This window comes from Haliotis rufescens, unplaced genomic scaffold (assembly GCF_023055435.1).
Source record: "Haliotis rufescens isolate VD_foot unplaced genomic scaffold, xgHalRufe1.0.p SCAF_13, whole genome shotgun sequence".
Lineage (NCBI taxonomy): Eukaryota > Metazoa > Mollusca > Gastropoda > Lepetellida > Haliotidae > Haliotis > Haliotis rufescens.
The window spans coordinates 10,156,634-10,179,220 of NW_025963813.1; the positions used below are offsets into that span (position 1 = coordinate 10,156,634).

The window sequence follows — 22,587 nt, forward strand, 5'->3', positions numbered from 1 at the left end:
TGCCGCCATTTCGCATTCTGTGTGCCGCCATTTCGCTTACCTTGCTTGAAGCAGCGTATGCTTAAGGCCTGATTCTGACGACTGTCGTTGGAAATAATTGAGTGAATGTTGTTTTACGCCTCGAAGGGCAATACGTGGCGTGGGTGGGTGGTATTCTTGTTATAAAATGATATTTTCTCGGTCTCTGCTTCAAACAATACATCTCTGAGAGGAGGAGCCCAATATTTATTTTTCACAACACATTTTTTTTTACCAAACCCAAGTTTGTGTGTGTTTGCGTGCGTGTGTGTGCGTGAATGATTGATAGCGTGTGTATAAATACAATTGTATGAAGATGTCAGCTTTGTAATGCACAATAACAACGAGGCTGAATGGTCACGGTGTTATCATATATGACCTCCCACAGGTGCGTGGATATAAATCAAACCTTTATCTGAGTGAAATATTTATGACTCATCGTAAATCGCTTACATCATTGAACGCTGAAACTATTTTAAGGGACTACTGTAACTTGACTATGACCAACACACCTGTACCGTCACTATAATCCTGTTGGCCGACTAATGTTTGTTTGTTTAACGCCTCACTCAGCAAAATGACGGCCGTCTGTAAATATTCGAGTCTGGACTAGACAATCCAGTGATTGACATCATGAGCATCGATCCACACAATTGGGATACGATGACATGCATCAACCAAGTCAGCGAGCCTGACCACTTCTTACAAGGAAAGTCGCCTTTTAGGACAAGCATGAGTTGCTGTAGATCAAATATAACCCAGGTCTTCAAGGGTTATCAAGCGGAAATTAATGTACTACTGTTAAGTGTTTCGAAATGCCCTATGCCTAGTCTCTCGTACAGAACTCGGAACATATAATTAATATAACAAAACCCTAGCCCTATTCCATGCGTATATCCCATTCTCAGTTTCATCAGCCAATACCCTTCACCTTTTTCAGAGAATATCACAAGATCTCTTGTTGAGCTTGTGTAGTTACTTTGTTTTTACAAATTAATGCGAACGCACCAAGCCTGATAAAAATATGTTTTATTCAATTGACCCTCTAAGGAATTGAGCAACGTATGTGCATACACAGTGAATGTTATGTTATGAATACACAATGCCATTTAGAAAGAGGTCAAATGTAACAAATGTTATATTTGGGATAACACTTTCTCAGTCAAAGTACAAACAGAGCGGTACACAAAATACGTGATCTAGACTACCGCACTCTGAGAGTGTGGGTTCGAATCCCGCATGGGATTCAACCCCCCCCCCCCAAAAGTACTAGAAAATTGTACTTTCCTTAGAAAGAGTTTTATATACTTCAGCGCGAAAGTCTGAGTTTTCTGAAGTTTAGAAAAGTGATATTTTCATTGCAGTGAACATAACACTTTGTCATACAAGAGTTACCTCCCCTTATATTATCTCCCTTTATCGAAAGTGTCCTCGCCCGTACACAAACTGGTGACGTCCTTTTTTTACGTTTTTGACAAGGCAAAATAATGACAGATTGTCATTTTTGGAGTTAATATCACTTCTTGTCGTATATTATTCTCTCAAAAATGTTTCCTTATAAACTGTAAATTTCTCATTTAACTTGTCAATCGAGACTGTTCGACTTGCGAAGCGCCATTTTTGTTCCTTGACCAGCGCTTTCAAACAGCGGTCTCTTAGTTTTCAAGAATATTTTGTATATAATCAAATCTAAATGTAAGTAACAGAATTCTCGTGACCCTAAATACATAGGGTATTTGATACTTTTGTTTATATTTTTTAAGATTTTGTAAACACGAACCCATTTTTAAGTCGCAAATACAAGGGGTGGTGAACCGTCCCTGTGTGTTAGGTTGAGAGAATTTACGTTTCAAGTTTTTACATTTGTAATGAGATGATTTAATTTTCCGGTAGACAAGTATATAAAAATATAGGATATTCCTATCTCGTAACGGGGGGAAAGGAGATATTGTCACTCGTGGCTCCGCCACTCGTGACAATATTTCCTCTCCTCTCAAATCTAGCATTTGTTATGTGTCTCTGTTCATCATAAAAAATATGTTCCAAAGGCATGAAAATATTAATTTTTAAAAATACGATTACGATGTGTGTGTTCGTGTGTGTGTGTGTGTGTGTGTGTGTGTGTGTTCTGTTAAATCTCGTGGGGATAAAGGTCACCAGCTACCTAAAAGGCGACAAAATAGATCGGGTGGTCAGGTTCGATGACTTGGCTGACTGCGTGTCATCGTATACCAACTGCGTGGTTCGATGTCAATCACTGGATTGTCTGGCCAGACCCGATAGGTGAAAGTGTGAAATAAGAAAATCAACCTGCCACAATAAGTGTCAAATAGAAACACTTACAGGTGGGAGTGAAATGTAAAGGGTGGGATCCGGTGTAGCTAATATAACCGAGCTGTTGTTATACACATTCCTGTCGCAGACGTTGGCGGTTTACAACGTTTAAACACCAAAGCACTTTGAAAGTGGACACATGCGATCAAATTACACTCAAGAATGTCCACCACCGCCTTCTCGAGTGGGGACGACAGTACTCTTTCCGCGTCACTGGTCACGACCTGTGACGTCACGAAAACCTCGAAACTTCCGTTGTAAATAGACACCGCCGACTTGGATTTATAACATTACCCGGTGAATTTCTTGTGTTGTCATTGTAACACCAGGATACAATCAGGTGAGTACAAGAGTCATGTTGTATCTGACAATAAGTCTTTTAAAGTCATTCTTTATCAGTACCACGAGAAATGAAAAATACCTTTAGTTTAAAACGGGCACCTGTCGTGTGAACATACTGTGCTATAAATTATTTCCCAACCGGTGAATATTCGCTATGCTATCTCTAAATCCATACGATTTAGGCGCGTTTGAGAAACAATTTCACGTATTGTTTTGAATGATTTAGCTGTAATGTTACATATTTATGACAAGATATCGTCATCAGATATAAATATTTGCCTGTTGTATTCAAGATATGAATATGCTTATGATATATCAACTTTGTCATGCACGGTAATCGCTACGAAGTTGAATGCTCATGAAAGCTAAAAATAGGTCACAGTTATTCATGCATGTTAGTCAGATTTAAATCAGATGAAATGAGATTTCAGGTGCTTCTTAGCCTGGAGCAGGATAATTATTTGTACCATAATTACCTTGTAGTTTTAGAACATTCGTCAACAAAACCTACACAGCATTTTTGATAATTGAATTAACAAATGTTGATCGTGACCTGTAAATAACAAATCAGCTGTACATAAACATGATAAACACCTTGTTAGTATTTTATTAAATGATAGTGATGATCAACATGAAGTATTTAATTGATTATTTTTAAAATATAAAAACGACTTTTAAGTAATTCTCATGCATAAAAAAATCTTAAGTGCATAGAAAAAAAAAAAAAATTGCACATATTGTAATATTTCTATGTTTCTGAATTTAAGTTTTGGGGGTGTAAAATTAAAGGCAACATTATTTTCCCCCACTAGAATTTTCTTATTTTTAGTCCTAGCATTTTTTTTAACTCCAGTATATTAATGATTTCAGCCCTTAGGATTATAATTTACCGTTAAATCAAGTGGAAACTGTCAAAATGTCAAAAAAGCAATATCACCATCGCACAAGATGAGTTTGTATGCAAATGATTCTAAATATCAACTCTACAGCAGATCTATGGCCACTAATGATACCAACATCATCAATAACTAATTGCAAACAAGCCAATAAACAATCCTTAATATCAACTTGACGGCAGATTTATTCCACAAATGATTTTAACATCATCAATAACTAAAAACAAACAAACAAATAATGCTAAATATCAACTCTATGGCAGATTTATGCCACAAATGATTTTAACATCATCAATAAATAATTACAAACAAACAAACAATCCTAAATATCAACTCTATGGCAGATTTATGGCCACAAATGATATCAACATCATCAATAACTAAATACAAACAAACAAACAAACAAACATTCCTAAATATCAACTTGATGGCAGATTTATGGCCACTAATGATACCAACATCATCAAGAACTAGATAGCAATAAAAGATGTTAAAGATGGTACATGTTGTTACTCTGCCTGGTGCTTGATATCAAAGGGAATAAAAGGACTGGTCGGCTCGGAGTCAGTATGCTGTGTCTGAGTTGGATACCCAAGTTTAAGGCAGAATGGTATCTCAGTGGGGAAGCATTATCAACAAATGATCAAGCCCATCTTTCCCGAGGCAAGAGAGTTAACTGACTAAAAAAGTCCAGTTTCCACCCTTGCCGAAATAGGCTGGTATTCCTGGGCTCGATTGTAGCGCCGCCAGTGGTTGTTACGAGTTACGTCCCTTCTATGCCTCCTCTCCCATGGACCAATCAGATTCCACCTCTCGTGTCACATGCATTTGCTTCAAACAAAATGGCGGCGCCCAGTCAAGATAATCTGATCGATTGTGATTCAAGTGGTTGTTATGGCAACCTGACAACCTCATGCCATCAGCCTCTGGTTTGTGTGGTCCATAATAAGTTGCTCAGGCTACTGTGATACAGCTGTAATTTATCAAAGGGTTTAAAATTACCATTGCTGGTCACCTGTGTACAGTGATATTTACAGGTCAGGTGAGATTGTTCACCAATGGGGTATCACAACTGTCCAGTCTCAGAATCTGTGCATAAATTAAAAGAAACAGAGAAATAAGTCTTTCATTTGGTAGAGATTTCATAAAATGCATGTTCCATTCACCGAAGGAGTGAGTGAGTATGGTTTAACACAGCTTTTAGCAATATTCCCGCAATATCATGTCAGGGGACACCAGAAAATGGGCTTTTACACATTGTACCCATGTGGGGAATCAAACCCAGGTGTTTGGCGTGACGAGCAAACGCTTTAACCACCAGGCTTTGTCGTTTAATATTGCACTCAGCAATATTCCAGCTATTTGACGGGGGTCTGTAAATAATTAAGTCTAGACCAGACAATCCAGTGATTGATATCATGAGCATCTATTCACGAAATTGGGATCGATGACATGCATCAACCAAGTCAGTGAGCCTGACCACCCGATCCTGTTAGTCGCGGGTGTTTAGTGGGAGGGCGGGGATGAAAATCTAATTATTGATTTATTCTTTCCCAGTCCGACAATATTCATCAAAAAGACTCCTAATTTTCGATGAGTTACATTTGAGACAATTATGTATTGTCGTGCTTCTAAGTTCCAGGGCGGTAGGATAGCCTAGTAGATAAAGTGTTTGCTCGTCACGTTGAAGGACAGGGCTTGATTCCCCACATGGATACAATGTGTGACCTTGATATTGCTGGAATATTGCTAAAAGTGGCGTAAAACCATACTCAGTCACTCTCTCACGTGTCATTACCATACTCACTCACTTCTGTAAGTTCCTGCAAAAACTATGCAGAGTTGCCTCCCTTGGGCACGAAAGAAACCTTTCATTCCCAGTGACCCAGGTGATTAGGTTTCTAGGTTTGTCAGCACCATACCCGTGCTCGTGGGTTTCACCGAAGTGGTTAACGTCTAAGACCTGCATCACTTCGAGCTGATTATGTTTCTAGGTTTGTCAGCACCATACCCGTGCTTGTGGGTTTCACCTAAGTGGTAAATGTCTGAGACCTGCATCACTTCGAGCTGATTAGGTTTCTAGGTTTGTCAGCACCATACCCGTGCTTGTGGGTTTCACCGAAGTGGTTAACGTCTAAGACCTGCATCACTTCGGGCTGATTATGCTTCTAGGTTTGTCAGCACCATACCCGTGCTCGTGGGTTTCACTGAAGTGGTAAACTTCCGAGACCCACATCACTTCGGGCTGTTTATGCTTCTAGGTTTGTCAGCATCATACCCGTGCTCGTGGGTTTCACTGAAGTGGTAAACTTCCGAGACCCACATCACTTCGGGCTGATTATGCTTCTAGGTTTGTCAGCACCATACCCGTGCTTGTGGGTTTCACCGAAGTGGTAAATGTCTGAGACCTGCATCACTTCGAGCTGATTATGTTTCTAGGTTTGTCAGCACCATACCCATGCTTGTGGGTTTCACCTAAGTGGTTAACGTCTAAGACCTGCATCACTTCGGGCTGATTATGCTTCTAGGTTTGTCAGCACCATACCCGTGCTCGTGGGTTTCACTGAAGTGGTAAACTTCCGAGACCCACATCACTTCGGGCTGTTTATGCTTCTAGGTTTGTCAGCATCATACCCGTGCTCGTGGTTTTCACTGAAGTGGTAAACTTCCGAGACCCACATCACTTCGGGCTGATTATGCTTCTAGGTTTGTCAGCACCATACCCGTGCTTGTGGGTTTCACCGAAGTGGTAAATGTCTGAGACCTGCATCACTTCGAGCTGATTATGTTTCTAGGTTTGTCAGCACCATACCCATGCTTGTGGGTTTCACCTAAGTGGTAAATGTCTGAGACCCACATCACTTCGGGCTGATTATGCTTCTAGGTTTGTCAGCACCATACCCGTGCTCGTGGGTTTCATCGAAGTGGTAAATGTCTGAGACCTGCATCACTTCGAGCTGATTATGTTTCTAGGTTTGTCAGCACCATACCCATGCTTGTGGGTTTCACCTAAGTGGTAAATGTCTGAGACCCACATCACTTTGGGCTGATTATGCTTCTAGGTTTGTCAGCACCATACCCGTGCTCGTGGGTTTCACCGAAGTGGTAAATGTCTGAGACCTGCATCACTTCGAGCTGATTATGTTTCTAGGTTTGTCAGCACCATACCCATGCTTGTGGGTTTCACCTAAGTGGTAAATGTCTGAGACCTGCATCACTTCGAGCTGATTAGGTTTCTAGGTTTGTCAGCACCATACCTGTGCTCGTGGGTTTCACCGAAGTGGTAAACGTCCGAGACCTGCATCACTTCGAGTAGATTAGGTTTCTAGGTTTGTCAGCACCATACCTGCTTCACCAAAGTAGTAAACGTCTGAGACCTACATCACTTCGGGCTTTCCTCCCACATTAAGATGACACAATGTGATATAACTGGAATACTGTTAAAAGTGGAGTTTAATCCAACTTACACTTATTCCTGCAAAAACAACTGAAGCACTGCTTCAGAACTTGTTTGTACAGAATGTTCATGGTGTGTTATATTGTTATCAATATATCTTGTAGACAAGAAATTAGACCCGTACCATCTTCCCGAGGCAAGGGAGTTAACTGTCCAGTTTCCACCCTTGCCAAACTAGGCTGGAATTCCGGGCCTCGATCGTAGCGCCACCAGTGGTTATTATGAGTTATGTCCCTTCTTAGCCTCTCCTATGGACCAATCAGATTCCATCACTTGCATCTGTTTCAAACAAAATGTCGGCACCCAGTCAAGACGATCTGATCGATAATCAAGATCTATTTTGTGATAAAACAGGTCTTACATTATGAAGTGCATGAAATTACACAAGCATCTTGATTAAAAACATGAAAAGGCTTGGAAAATATCTGCTGACAATGAGTTGGCGGTGCATATGCTTTGCAAATCCTGCAATCGACCGAAATCTGTAAGACAGTTTACAAACCGGATTTCAATTTCGTTGCGTGATTTTGATTGGACAATGCATAGACTCATTAGTCCAGCCAAAACTCCATAATACCAGCCTAGTTTGGCAAGGGTGGAAACTGGACTTTTATAGTCAGTTAACTCTCTTGCCTCAGGAAGTTGGTGGGGTAGCCTTGTGGTTAAAGCTTTTCCTTATGTCACATCTAAGGCCCAGGTTTGATTCCTCCACATGGGTACAATGTGTGAGACCCGTGAAGATTCCAGGGTAGAAGAGGTCTTCAGCAACCCATACTTGTCGTAAAAGGCGACTAACGGGATAGGGTGGTCAGTCTCGCTGACTTGGTTGATGCATGTCATCGATCCCAATTGCGTGGATAGATGCTCATGATGTCAATCACTGGATTGTCTTGTCCAGACTCGATTACATTACGGATCGCCGTCATATAGCTGGAATATTGCTGAGTGCGGCGTTAAACAACAAACAAACAAACAAACCATGTGTGACACTCAATTCTCATTAAATATGTTTTTCACAGTTTTTCACTTTAGCATGTTTAGAAAATAACGTTACTCTGTGATGACTGAAACTTGGCCTTAATTGCTTGAGGTTAAAGGTCTCAGCTGTAGTATTGGGCAGCGTAAAGGTCTCACATGCTGCCTAGAGTTGTGCCCCTTTGACTAACAGTAGAATCATTCAAAGTAATGAAGTAAGACAAAAGTCAGTGCTCCAGACATGTTTTTTATGTCACTGAATATCACTCACTATCTCAGGGACATTTTTAATCCAATGATAGTGGACATTTTAAAAAAAATAATTGAATGTCCTGTTTCTGATTACTTCTTCTTTCAGCATCTATAAACATCCTGCTTCCTGTTAGACACATATAACCATGGACTGTAACCATGGTAACTGCTTGAATTACCAACTTATGTCACATTGTACACTACACTTCACATTTTAAGAAGGACATTTATTACATCATTTGATAGTCCTCAATTGGGTTAGCTGTCTGTATCTACCAGTGTAAAGTCTGAAAGTATACCCCCCTTCAAAGTATACCTGTGTAGATTCTGGGAGATCACAGAATCCACCCCCTTTCCCCAAATCAACCCCGAGGGGTAAACTCTGGGGGTTCCCAGAATCTACCCTGGGTTATAACTATGATCTAGGAGATCCCAGAATCGACTCCAGCCCTGTTTGATTTAAACATTTTTATTTCATGAATGTAGACAAAGTTTTCCATTTGGGGATGCATCTAAATCATTCTTGATCTCTCTTGGTCTGTTGCTATAACAACATTGTCATCTGATTAAGTTTACATGAATGGCTATTCAGTACCCAAACAAAGGTTCTTACAGGCACAAGTGCATACTTATAATTGGTTTCAATATGATTTCATATGCAATCAAAAGTAGTTAGGTCTATTCACAAAGCATATTAAAGCTTATTCAATAACATAAGTGTAAGAAATTTCCTCACACAATTCTCAACACCAACTTTCGAACTTACAAATTCATGATGACTACAATGAGTCAATGTGATTTGTAAGATATTTTTTATTAGTTTAAACAGTATTTATTTCTTTTTTTGCATGCATAAAACAACATTTTGATTTTTTGGATTTGATAACAATTTATTATTATCTACACCAGGGTAGATCCTAGGAACTACCAGATTATGTCCCCTGGGGGTAGATTCTGGGGAAAGGGGGGGAGTCCCCAAAATCTACTCGGGTATACTCTGAAGGGGGCAGATTTTGGCAGCCTACACCGGATGCCAATAGTGTGTGTTTTACTACATTTATGATAACTTTGGTATGTGATTTAGCCATGACTGCTCACTGAACAAACCAAATACCACTTGGTAACATGATATAAAAAGGGTATTGGGTCATGCAAATTAAAAAAAAAAAACCAAACTTTTCTTTTCATTGTTATTATCATGATTATTTTAACAGTTGTCATGGTTATTTCATTTCATCATTAAATGTCTTAAAGGTCTGAAGTTCTGCTAGCCATTGGAACATGTTTAACATTAGTCAAATTTGTGCAAGTAAGAATTTCTATCATTGTCATACTTAGGGACCGAATATCATATACTCTATGGGCCTGAAAAAATTGTAATTTTTCACAGTCCATCAAGGCGTAAAGTCAATTTCTCTGAAAAAAAGGAGACATATTGTTTTAAAATTAAAAAGTCATTTTAGTGTGACAAAATTATTTTTCCCAAGTATTTTCTAGAGAAAAAATATTTAAGAAAAATCTCAGCATCTCCAGAATATAAAGGATTAGTGCCTTAGGATTATTTACTGTTAAATGAAGTGGAAACAAACAAAATATCAACATCAAAATCATCATCAAAATGTAAAAAATACTAAATATCAACTCTGGTCTACAGTCCCCTGATATATCAACATCATCAATAACAAACAAAAAATACTAAATATCAACTCCACAGCAGATTTTGCAGTCCCCTGATATATCAACATCATCAATAACAAACAAACGATGCTAAATATCAACTGTACCATGTCTACAGCAGGTTTACAGTCCACTGATAAATCCACAGCATCTATAACAAACCAATAATACTAAATATCAACTCTACAGCATTTCTACAGTCCACTGATATATGAACATCATCGATAACAAATAATATTAAATATCAACTCTACAGCAGATTTACCCCCACTGATATATCAGCATCATCGATAACAAACAATACTAAATATCAGCTGTACCATGTCTACAGTAGTTCTACAGTCCACTGATATATCAACATCATTGATAACTAATTATTACAAACAAACAATACTAAATATTGTCTCAACAGCAGATTAACCTCCACTAATGACAACTGATCACCACGATGACATCATGAAAAGCTTTATTGATCGTGTTGATACCAGGCAGATCTAACTAACAGCTCCGGTAAGGTAGTCTTACAGGAAAAGTGACAACATTCGTGATGCTGTTTGCTGTTGAAGATGATGGCTCTAGCGCCATCACTAGCAAATGACTAGAGGCTAGTGGGAGCTCTGATGTACTTATGGTGGCAGAATCAGTTGTTGACATTTGATGATATGGCGTGACATGTTTTTCTCTTCAGAGGGTGATGTAAACGAGAGGGTCAAGCAAGATGAACGCTTTATCAGGTAGATATTTCATACTTTTTAGCCTCTACATATATATATAGACTAGTCTTCCCTTGTCTTGTCAAGGTGTGTGTATTTATAGCTGTGCCATGTTTGAATTTGTTCAATCTCATTAAAATCAGATCTAAGTTCTCGCTGCCGCTAGACAAAGATCTGAGGACATCCCATTACGGGTCATGTCAGAACACCCTTTCACGAACTTTGACCGACCACTGAAACGAATAACAAGAAGTCGATATCAGCCAATGAGATAGCCTCTTCCTTGAACTTTACGGTACTTGTTTCAACCTGGCGACTTCCATTTCAGACTACGCTTGAAAAATATTTTGACACAGTTCTTGATTAAAATTTTGAAAACTGAACAAAAGAACAATCCGGAATGTCTAATATATGGTTACAATTGTATGGCAGTGCAACGCCTCCTCCGTTCATATGTTTATCCTACGGAAGAGAGACAGACGATAATTTTGACGGAATCGGTCGTGCGGGCCGTAACTGTCGTTCGGAATACCCCGTTTTAACGTTTTAGAGGTTGCATGTTTAGAAAACACATTCCAACTGTCACTTTCATGATCTGGTATGCGACGCTTTGATTGGTCGGATCAAAGGTCGTCCTGACGTGACCCATTATGGGATGTCCTCAGATCTTGGTTTAGCGATAGCGAGAACTTATCATACCGTCATATAGCTGGAATATTGCTAAGTGTGGCATTAAACAACAAACAAACAAACAAACAAACAAACATAAAACTGGTATTAGTTGGAGCAAGTTAATTATTTTAATTATTACTTGCCATTGATAACTTTTTAGAATTTCACGGTTGTGTGTGAATAGGCAGTCATTTACATGATCCACAGCATAATCCAACTGAGTTTAACAGAATAATACTTCAGGCAAGTTATACCTGAGGCAAGGGAGTTTACTGACTGAAAAAGTCCAGTTTCCACCCTTGTCAAACAAGGCTTGAATTATGGAGTTATATTTTGCCTGCTCTTAAGCGTCTAAATATAAGCATTTTCCAAGGTCAAATAAACTAAAAAGGGAAGAAAATAACATTGATTTAATAACACGACAATATACCTGTTTCTTGCAAGGAACTTGTTTTGTTTTTTTTAAGCATGTGAAGAAGTCTTATATTATCTAAACCAAAACCACTTTTGAAAAGGATTTTGAAATAAGCATGCTTCAGTTTTCAACCTGTGTTTTTTTATTTTGTTTTGAGACAAGGGCCAACGGTTGTCTTCAGCTCACAGAGTGACATATCGTGATGTTCTTGACATCGCCCTGGAATATGTGTGTGAATAGAATTAGTTGTTCATGATGATGTTAAGCATAGAGGATTCATCATGGCTTGATTTCGTTCACCTGACTCAAGGAACTAGTCATTGCAAAAACCACTTAGTCTGAGGCACATCCAGGATTTTAATAAATATTTCAAAATTAAGATGGAAATATTTTTATTGAAATTATTTATAATTGTGCTTTAGAAGATTTTTGTGATCCTGTGTATAACATGAACACACAATGCCAGTGGCTGAGTGGGTTAGTTCGCTGACTTTGTGTGCTGGCGATAAAGTGCCTCACTCTGGCAGTGTGGGTTCGAATCCCAGATGAGACTTAACCCCAAAAAGTACGAGAATGTGTACTCTACTAAGAAAGTGTAATCCCAAATATACATTTGTTATTGTGTAATTCATGTAGAACTGTTTGAAAATGTAGAACTGTAGAACTGTAGAAAATGTTCCAGGAGGACGCTCTGTCACTAGACCTCGGAGGCGGTCTGGGTGATGAAAGTGTTTTCTTGTCATACCAAACATTTGCAAATGGATAATTGATTTTTTTATGTCCCCTGCTGTGATATCCTGGGAATAATTATTTTAAACCATAATTCATTCGCTCGCTCACTCACTCACTCACTCACTCACTCACTCACTCAGTTATTGCAGATGGTGTAACTCACTAACCCACCATTACAACAAGATATTCCCTTTTGTCTGTACCATTTCACTGACATGCAATACACTGTTAAATACTTCATTATACAGCACTATGTTGGTCTGTCCCTTTCACTGATGAGCTTTATGGCTCCTTCCACGGGCCTGAGGCTCCTTCTAGCTGGAGGGAAAATAGAAATAGCTTTAATGAGTATAAGTTGTCACAGTGTTGTTGTGTTGGTACAATCGCTGTTCATGTGCAGATAAGATCGCTAAAGATCATCATACCACAGAGGTCAGTAAACGACACTCATGGGAGTATATGTCAATGTACTGTTTATAGTCTGTGAAAACAAACACAGTTTGAAATTAAGAATTACGTTTTCATATTCCTTGTCATAATATTTGTCCCTAGAGGTCCCTGAGTAAGATTCTAATTAGAAAATATCCCTGACTAATTTTATAACACTGCAAACAGGCCAAAATCAACTGTAAATCTTTTCTGATTTTAAAATTATTAAATTTTGAAAAATATCATTTTGAAATTAAAAGTACACTTCATTCAATAAAAGACATTTTTCGTATATTCTCAAATTGTATTAACATGTTAAAGTTAATGTTTAAAATGGTTTAGCTTTGATTTTTTTTATCAAGATGTTATTTCAGTGTGAGAAATGTCAAATTTGTTTTTGTATTTGTGTAGTTTAAGAGTACTTGTTTGTATAAATAGAGCAATGGATAACAGATTTTCATTGGAATCACTCTCAAAATAGCCTTGTGGCTCAAGAGTTTTCCTCTAAATAGTTATTGATTAGATATTGATTTCTTTTCTGTTTTTATCTTTGTTGTAATTTATGGTAGTCTAGTGGTCAACATGGTCAAAGCTTTTCCTCGTCATGCCAAAGACCCAGTTTCTGATTGACTGATAAAAGAATAGGCAGAGCTTGTTATTATTGACATGAACAATGTTATCGTTTCCATATTGTTGTCAGGGGGGGAGTGGGTGGCTCAGTCGTCTAAGGTGCTGCGATTCGATGTGCAGAGTTGCGTCTCTTTAGCACGCCAGAAAGCTATGATTGTGGGTTTGTATCCCGTTACGCCCCGTTAATGTTTCTAGGTTTGTCAGCACCATACCCGTGCTCGTGGGTTTAACCGAAGTGGTAAACGTCTGAGACCTGCATCACTTCGGGCTTTCCTCCCACAGCTGACAGGCTGTGATATGACTGGAATACTGTTCAAAGCGCCATTAAATCCAACTCACTCACTCACACCATATTGTTGTCTACATTTTTTTGCATGTTAATGTTTTAATTAGCAGTCTGTGAAGTTTTTTTCGTGACACACCAATTTTTATGTCAAGTCCACGAAAGCAAAAAATATTGAAGTCAATTCTTAAATATTATAGGTTTAACGAGCAGGAAACACATGTTTGACCATGTTGTGATCATTTTCCTAAAGTAATGCAAATAAACATCTTGACAGTCAACATGGGTTGGATGACCCATCAAGGTAGACAACTCTGTAAAGCTTACTATCAACAGGGCAAAGGAGCACATTTTTCAAATGTTTATTGAGGGCTGTTTATGTATATAGTGATCAAAGTTCGGGGTATATATTTCACTCATGGCAGTGGCTATACATCCTCTATATTGAACACTTAATTTTATAGTTTGATATCTTTGACCTCAATATATCAATGTATGACTTAAGCCTCTCGCGATAAAATTCTTCGTTTGATCAGGGCTGTTTTTCATCAGACACTGACAACCATTGTAACGGTCGTCTTATTCTCCTTCGCGTGTAGATATAGGCTCAATACATTAGGTCTTTATTCATACACTTGAGAGGTTAAATACCATAGACTGTGTCCCGTTGTACTTGAACCCACCTGTGTCTCACAGTGCATGGTGAAGCAGATATTTGATACTATCATATTGAACTATGTCAGTCAGAGACAGATACATTCCACGGGGGACAGAAATATCTTATGGCGAGGAGGGGGTTGGGGGAAGGGGGTCAGTGGGATATATCAATTTATGCGAGTCCAAATTTTTTACCCAGGTACCCGACCCTTCCCGGCTACCCGCTGCAGGTCTCAAAAGTTGGGAACAAAAATATCTGATTGGGAATCATTTATCACAGCCCTTTCCAAAACTATTTAGATACACGCATCAAACGATAAGATCATGCGTAAGCTGAAGTTGACTGAAGCTTTATCTTTACTCAAACATACAAGTCAAAAAGGAATGTGTGCATCGTCAGAAAGAAATGCGAACATTAGCCCTTTGTAGTGTAACCACTGAGTTCTAGTTAGTTTTTGTCATTGAACAATATATCACGTGACTTACCACGGGCCCGGGTAGTCCTGTGGGTACCTAGATCCTGCTGAGGACCCACCTGACCCGAGTACCCGAGTTACCCGTCCCAGCCCTTGACCTAAGCCTCTTGTATAAAATTTGCCTTTTGATGGCTGTATGTCACAGTCGTTTCAGGGTTTTGTCTGGGAGTCGTAACTAAGTGCCCTCTGCTAGCAAATTGGGGAACAATTGTGATATTATTCAAAATTGATTTGTTATGTCCTTAATTTAGTAAACTCTGGAACTGGGAAATTTGTAATTCAAACTGGTAATTTTTAGCATGTTTAGTTTCATTTGCAGCAGATTTGAGAATGAATATTGGCCTCTGAGCAAGTCTAGATAATCCTGTTGTGTTAAAAATGAAGAATGTGTGTGTGGTTGTGGAATATGTTACTGTAAGGATGTAATGTGTTCTGTTATGATTGGAAATGCTGTTTTTATACAGCTGTACTTCAAGGTATCCCTCACGATCCTATCTCATCCAACCACCCGCCTCCCCACCCCCACCCCCACCCCCACCCCATCCCTCGCTTTCCCTACCCATCCACCCGACCCCAGTGGTAAAGCGTCCGCCCGGAGAGTGGAAAGTCTGTCCCGGGTTTGATCCCTTGCTGCGTCATACTAAAAGACATTATAAGATGGTACATGTTGTTACCCTGTCTGGCGCTCGGCATTAAGGGGCTAAAACAAGGACTGGTCGGCTCGGAGTCAGTGTACTGTGTCTGAGTGGGGTATCCATGTTATACTGCGGCATGGTATCTCAGCGGGCTAAAACAATAACTGGTCGGCTCAGAGTCAGTATACTGTGTCTGAGTGGGGTATTCATGTTAAACTGCGGCATGGTATCTCAGTGGGCTAGCACTATAAAATCGTCATTGGTCCAGACTAGTAGAAGCAAACAGACAGACAGACCTGTCCCTCCCTAATTATGTGCTCCACCCCACTTTCATTCATAATTGACTTAGTGAAGTCCCTTGAGACCGCAGTGAGGAGGACATACGACTGAGATGAGTGGGGTGTCAAGATAAAGGAAGTGACGGATTCTTGAACAAAGACAAGGACCCAGCAATGTCTCTTACAGCCATAGTTCTTTCCATCCATATCATACTGTGACTCAATAAATCAGGGTGTTGCCCGGTTGTCCAGAAGCCCTGTAGGTATTCCTGGAGGGACAAGTAAAAGGGGGATCTGAATCAGGGAATCAGGGTATCAGGATACCAAGAACCCGCCTAGGGTTATGTTACGATTGCCTGAAGGCTGTGTTCAGTATGCCAAGGTCAAGAAACTTACCACTATTTTAAAATTAAAATTAAAATTTCTTTTATTGGGTATATTTTAACAGAATGTGGTAGATCGGTACAGTTGATGCTATTCCTGGATTATTTTATGAGATAATTATGCACTGTAATCTTAATCTCTGCATATAAGATCGTCTTTGTGGTCTAGCTGTAGAGCTTCCGCCCTGAGAGCGGAAGGGCCGGTGTATGATCCCCATCCGCGCCATTCCAAAAGATGTAAAAAGATGGTACTTGTTGTTACCCTGCCTGGTGCTCGGCATTAAGGGGCTAAAACAAGTACTAGTCGGCTCAGAGTTAGTATGGTATCTTGGTGTGCTAGCACTATAAATTGGCATCAGTCCAGACTAGTACAAGCGCGCACGCACGCATATAGGTGCAATAATCTTGGGCGTGAACGTTAAACCCAATTTCACCTTACCTCTGCATATAAAGACATGCCTTATAAGCATAACAGGAAAAACTATTGTAATTTTCGCATTTTCATTGACCACCTTTGTTATATCTTTCACCTGAATCAATATGATGTTGTTTTTTTACTGCGCCCTACTGGTATATACAAAATAGCCATTTTGCCCCAGTCCCCTAACTCTCCCCTTAACTCTTACCCTCCCTTTACTCTACTCCACCTCCTCTATGTACCGTATTTTCTTGAGTATAGTGCGCACCCATGTATAATGCGCACCCCCCTCTAGCGGGTCCAATATTTTGGAAAAAAAGAAATTTGAATATTATGCGCAGAAATTTTTTACACCGTACCCTTTCAGCGAAGTCCGGCAAACGAACGGGTGCTGAGAAACTTCGTCAGTACAAATTCGAAATTTGAGATAAAAAATCACCAGACATGTTTATTTACCGTTTAAATAGTATTTATTGTTCTGCTAGGCATTGTTTTATATTTAGGGATTAAGATTACCTTGCGTATTTTCTCGTAAACTAAGCTGGAAACAGCAATCAGCTGTACACACGTAATCTTGGAATCGACCGGTGATTCGGTCAAGACACACCCAATGATATAACTTTATAAGATTTTTAATGCAAGGATCGGCAACAATTGTATCTGAAACTATTTTATTTATCAGGAATAATATATTCCATTATTTTCTTAATTATATGCAACCTTTAATAAACATATTTAAAATAATAATCCCCCTTAGCGAAGCAGCTGATCGCTATTCCCGGGTATTATTTTTTACATGGAACATGTCTGACCAGTCACCGTCAAGGCTCACGCGCACATGATCACGTGATCGCGAGAATTTCATGTTGACATAGAATCATCAAACAAAAACAAATATGACTTTTAACGAGTCAAAGTATGTCATTTATGATATATGTATCCATTCTCTGTCAACTAAAGTTTGTTTCAAGGCGTCAATAGCGGTATTCTGACCGTGGTTGCTGTTAATAACGGTGAGTTGTGCGATCTTCCGATCGCTTCACACACGATTTCGCCGAAATTAATAAAAACAATATTATCAGATTATAAGGAATTTTGAATAAAATCAATGAAATAAGTTACAAACATAAGTCCAGATATACAAAGAACACTTTTTATAGCCAGACAGTGTAATTACATGATTATTTTGCGTACTTCAGTGTGGATTTGTTGACATGGTATTCCCGGTGTTTCGTGCTCACGGTAATGTCTTTCCATGGGGGAAAAAAACATCAAAACTCATAATTCGTGTATAATGCGCACCCCCTTCCACACAGCTGTGTTTTTTCGAAAAAAAGTGTGCACTATACTCAAGAAAATACGGTATCTCCCTTACCGGGGTATATCATCCCCTTACCCCACTTGGGCTGGGACAGGTTGCTTGGGTACTTGGGTCGAGTAGGTACTGAGTAGGACCTGGGTACCCATAGGACTCCCTGGACCCGTGGTAAGTCACGTGATATATTGTTTAAGGACACAAATTATCTAGAACTCCATGGTTACACTACATGTCACTGATGTGTGCATTTTGTACCCGTCTCTTGAGACCTACAGGAGGTACCCGAGTCGGGTCAGGTAATAGGTAATAGGGTTAATTTGGACTCGTCCCAGCCCTATTCACACCGACCCAACCTTTGCCTCTCTTAGCCCTCCCACCATTACCATCCTGTCAAACACCACCCACCCCCATTCCCCCCCTAGTTTTTATACCCCCGACCTTTTAGGTCGGTGGTATATAGTTATACCAAGTTTCCATCCCTCCGTCCAAAAACTTTGTCCGCACGATTTCTCTTTAACTATTCAGAGGATTCATCTCAAACTTAGTACATATAATCTGTGTCATTTGGAGGGTCGCAGTCAAAAGAAAAAAATTGTTTTGATTTAATTTTCCATTTTATTTTTGAATTTTTCAAATCCCAACCCTATCCATTTTTTTATTTGAAACTACTGACGGACTAGGCGGGTCGGGGGTATTAGTGAGCCACGCTCACTTTTGCCCTTGTTTAATCCTTCATCTCGTCCTCACACACACACCCACATCCCAGGTCTTTACACTGAGGTGGTCCCCCTCCCTTGACCAGGTAAGCTGATCTATGTTGCAGATATGGCCATTCATTCCAATACTTCTTATTTCAATTCAAATGAGGACTGAACTTTGTGTCAACTTTTTATCCACCTGACTACCCTAAGGGTTGCCCAGGAGCTGTGTAAACACGGAAAGGGATGTAGTAAATGTCATCCGAGTGTCTTTTTAAATCAACTGTATCAACTCTAGTCAAGAAATTGATATTTTGATATCCTGGGGGTTAGGGATGAATAACTATATGAGGTAAATAACTGGCTCTTGAACATGTTGAAGGTACTGGCAATGTTTTTCACCTTCTGCATGTCCTGAAAAGAGTGTTGAGAAATATAAGAATAATAACTATATTTAGGATTTCAGAAGAAAAAGTATGTTTTGAAGCAGTGACCCAAAACACTTCCTTCTTGGTGTATTACAGGGTTTTGCTGCCTAGATGTATGCAGGGTTTTATGTGATGGTGTATACAGGGTTTTATGTGATGGTGTATACAGGGTTTTATGTGATGGTGTATACAGGGTTTTATGTGATGGTGTATACAGGGCTTTACTGTCTTAGTGTAATTAAAACCCATATCCTCAGGATAAAACTGAGGGGCGTCAGCCAAGAGGTTTTATCCCAAGGATAAATCTCATAAAAACTAAGTGCTTTATCTAACTTATAAACCGAAAAAAAGAAACTTATAACAACATTTATTAACATTTTTATGTTTCAACATGAACCTCAGGAAAGAAAACATTTGTCATTGATTTTACATTTCATAATATTGTGTTCAAATGCAATATTAATTTCTCGCGAGAAACATTCATATGTTACAATCTAAATGGAAGTTGTATTAATAAAATCCCTGAGATACTATATAAAATCCTGGAGATATTATAACATATTCTATAGCAAATATACAGGGGGAATTATAATATCTTTGTTTATGAGATTTAATCCCACTGGAGAACAATAGGATGATGTCACTGGCGGTTTTACTGTCTTGATGTTTACAGGATTTTACTGTCTTGATGTAAGAGTGTTTTACTCTCTTGATGTAAGAGGGTTTTATATAGGGTTTTACTGTCTTGATGTAAGAGGGTTTTATATAGGGTTTTACTGTCTTGATGTAAGAGGGTTTTATATAGGGTTTTACTGTCTTGATGTAAGAGGGTTTTATATAGGGTTTTACTGTCTTGATGTAAGAGTGTTTTACTGTCTTGATGAAAGAGGGTTTTATACAGGGTTTTACTGTCTTGATGTAAGAGGGTTTTATACAGGGTTTTACTGTCTTGATGAAAGAGGGTTTTACTGTCTTGATATGTACCAGGTTTTACTGTCTTGGTGTGTACAGGGTTTTACTGTCTTGGTTAGACTAACATCTAGTCTTTGAAATGAACATATTTTACAGAAAAAACAGTTGTTAAATTATAGTTATAAAATATAATAAAAAGGAGCCCAGAGACTTACTTCATTTGCATACTGCAGTAAGCTAGACTTGCCAAACATTAAAGACTTGCATGGGCTGTATTGGATATATTTGTTTCAGGGTCTGTATGATTAGACTATGTCTTGGTGTGTTCAGGGTTTTACTGTCTTGGTGAATACAGGATTTTACTGTCTTGGTGAATACATGGTTTTACTGTCTTGGTGAATACAGGGTTTTACTGTCTTGGTGAATACAGGGTTTTACTGTCTTGGTGAATACAGTTGTGGACCTTGCTGACACATGGTGAGACTGACATGTACATGGTGATCCTATCTTCTCAGTCTGTTCCTGAGGTGTCTGTGTGCTCAGCATATTGAATACCTCAATTATGAGGTAATATGGTCTTGCCAAGTTTACATATTTTCAGCCTCAGCAAGCAGGGTCTTTAATCTCAATCCTAAGCAGATTACTTCTGTAGATATTCCAGGAATGTGAAAGTACAATTATCTGATTAACCATGTGAAGGAGATTAAGTATTATATATGTTTGTTTGTGGTGTAAATTTGCCACAGGTAAACATCAACGTATATACAAGTGTGTAAGAGGCGACTAACAGGATCGGGTGGTCAGACTCGCTGACTTGGTTTATGCAAGTCATCATATCTCAGTTGTGTAGATCAATGTTCATGATGTCAGTCACTGGATTGTCTGGTCCAGACTTGATTATTTACAGACCGCCGTCATATACCTGGAATATTGCTGAGTTCGGTGTAAAACAACAAACAAAAATAATTAAAAAGATTAACACAACATAAAGAAATCATTAAATCATTTAACCATAGAAATTATCAGATGTGTTTGTATGAATGGGACCGAGACATGGTTAATTTCTACACTTGCACATGCACAATTTCCGAGTAAGATCCTAATTTATTTTTCAAGTAGTGCACATTTATGCCAAGTTTATGAAATACATCTATCATGTCTTCATTTGTGAAACAAAATTTTCTTCACAGAGAAAATAAATGATTTGGCACAATATTTTTTACAGTCCTCTTTTTTAAAAGTACCTTAAGCATGTTAAGTATAAGTGATTTATATAATATGGGGGGGGGGGCACGGGTGGCCCAGTCGTCTTAAGGCGCCGCGATTCGCTGTGCAGAGTTGCGTCCCTTGGGCACGCCAGAAACCTATGATTGTGGGTTCGAATCCCGGTTCGCCCTGATTATGTTTCTAGGTTTGTCAGCACCATACCCGTGCTCGTGGGTTTCACGGAAGTGGTAAACGTCTGTGACCTGCATCACTTCGGGCTTTCCTCCCACATCAAGCTGACACACTGCGATATAACTGGAATACTGTTAAAAGCGGCGTTAAACCCAACTCACTCACTCACTCACTATATAATATGGCCTGAGGAGTTACTGCCCCAGTTTTTGCGACCGATCTGTATACTGCCATGGGGATATTCTCTGACAATCACTCTCAAGAGCATGAAAGACCTCCACTGATGTCACACATGACCTTGCCCTTTGTGATCACTGATCAGGGCATTAATGATCAGTAGGGGTGATAGATGTTCAAGCATAATCAGTGTGACATTTTGTTACAGCTGCCCGTACCTTTATGACATGTTTAAAATTTTGTTTTGTTTTGTGTTTAAAGCCGCACTCAGGAATATTCCAGGTATGTGACGGTGGTCTGTAAATAATCGTGTCCGGACGAAACAATCTAGTGATTGACATCATGAGCATCGATCTTTACGCAACTGGAATATGATGACATGCATCAACCAAGTCAGCAAGCCTGACCACCCAATCCCGTTAGTCGCCTCTTACGACAAGCATAGTTGCCTTTTATGGCAAGCATGGGTGGCTGAAGACCTGTTCTAACCCAGATCTACACGGGTCTTGCTTGAAAAAGCAATTGTGTAGATCAATGCTCATGATGTCAGTCACTTGACTGTCTGTTCCAGACTCGATTATATACAGGCCTCCATAATAAAACTGGAATATTTCTGAGTGCATCGTTAAACAACAAACAAACAAACAAACAAACAAACCAAAAGACATAACGATATGGTACTTGTTGTTTCCATGTCTGGCGTTCGACATTAAGAGGATAAAACTGGTCAGCTCTATACGGGTCGGATCTGTGTCTTCATGTCAATATATGAGTGAAATAATCTTGAACGGGCATTAACCCCCATTTCACCTCACCGACATTAAAACAATTATTTATCTTTGTTTTTGCATGTTTGTCTTAGAATAACAAGACAATTGTAGGATTAGTGTTTGTTTGTCCTGCTAATCCTGCTGACCGTGGTCAGCCATGACATGTCGTTTAATCTGAGATTTCCTACGTATAGACTGGTTCTATGTGTGTCTC

At 39.2% G+C, this 22,587-nt stretch overlaps 1 protein-coding gene across 1 annotated transcript in view; it reads left to right on the plus strand.

The window, feature by feature from the left end:
• The first annotated feature begins 2,617 nt into the window (after nt 1-2,617).
• LOC124139068 (pleckstrin homology domain-containing family G member 5-like) overlaps nt 2,618-22,587 on the plus strand; it is a 242,894-nt gene continuing 222,924 nt past the window's right edge. Inside the window, exons 1-2 of the mRNA XM_048394169.1 lie at nt 2,618-2,692; nt 10,640-10,685. Coding sequence (XP_048250126.1) covers nt 10,670-10,685 — 16 coding nt within the window. The 5' untranslated portion in view covers nt 2,618-2,692; nt 10,640-10,669. The remainder of the gene's footprint in view (nt 2,693-10,639; nt 10,686-22,587) is intronic.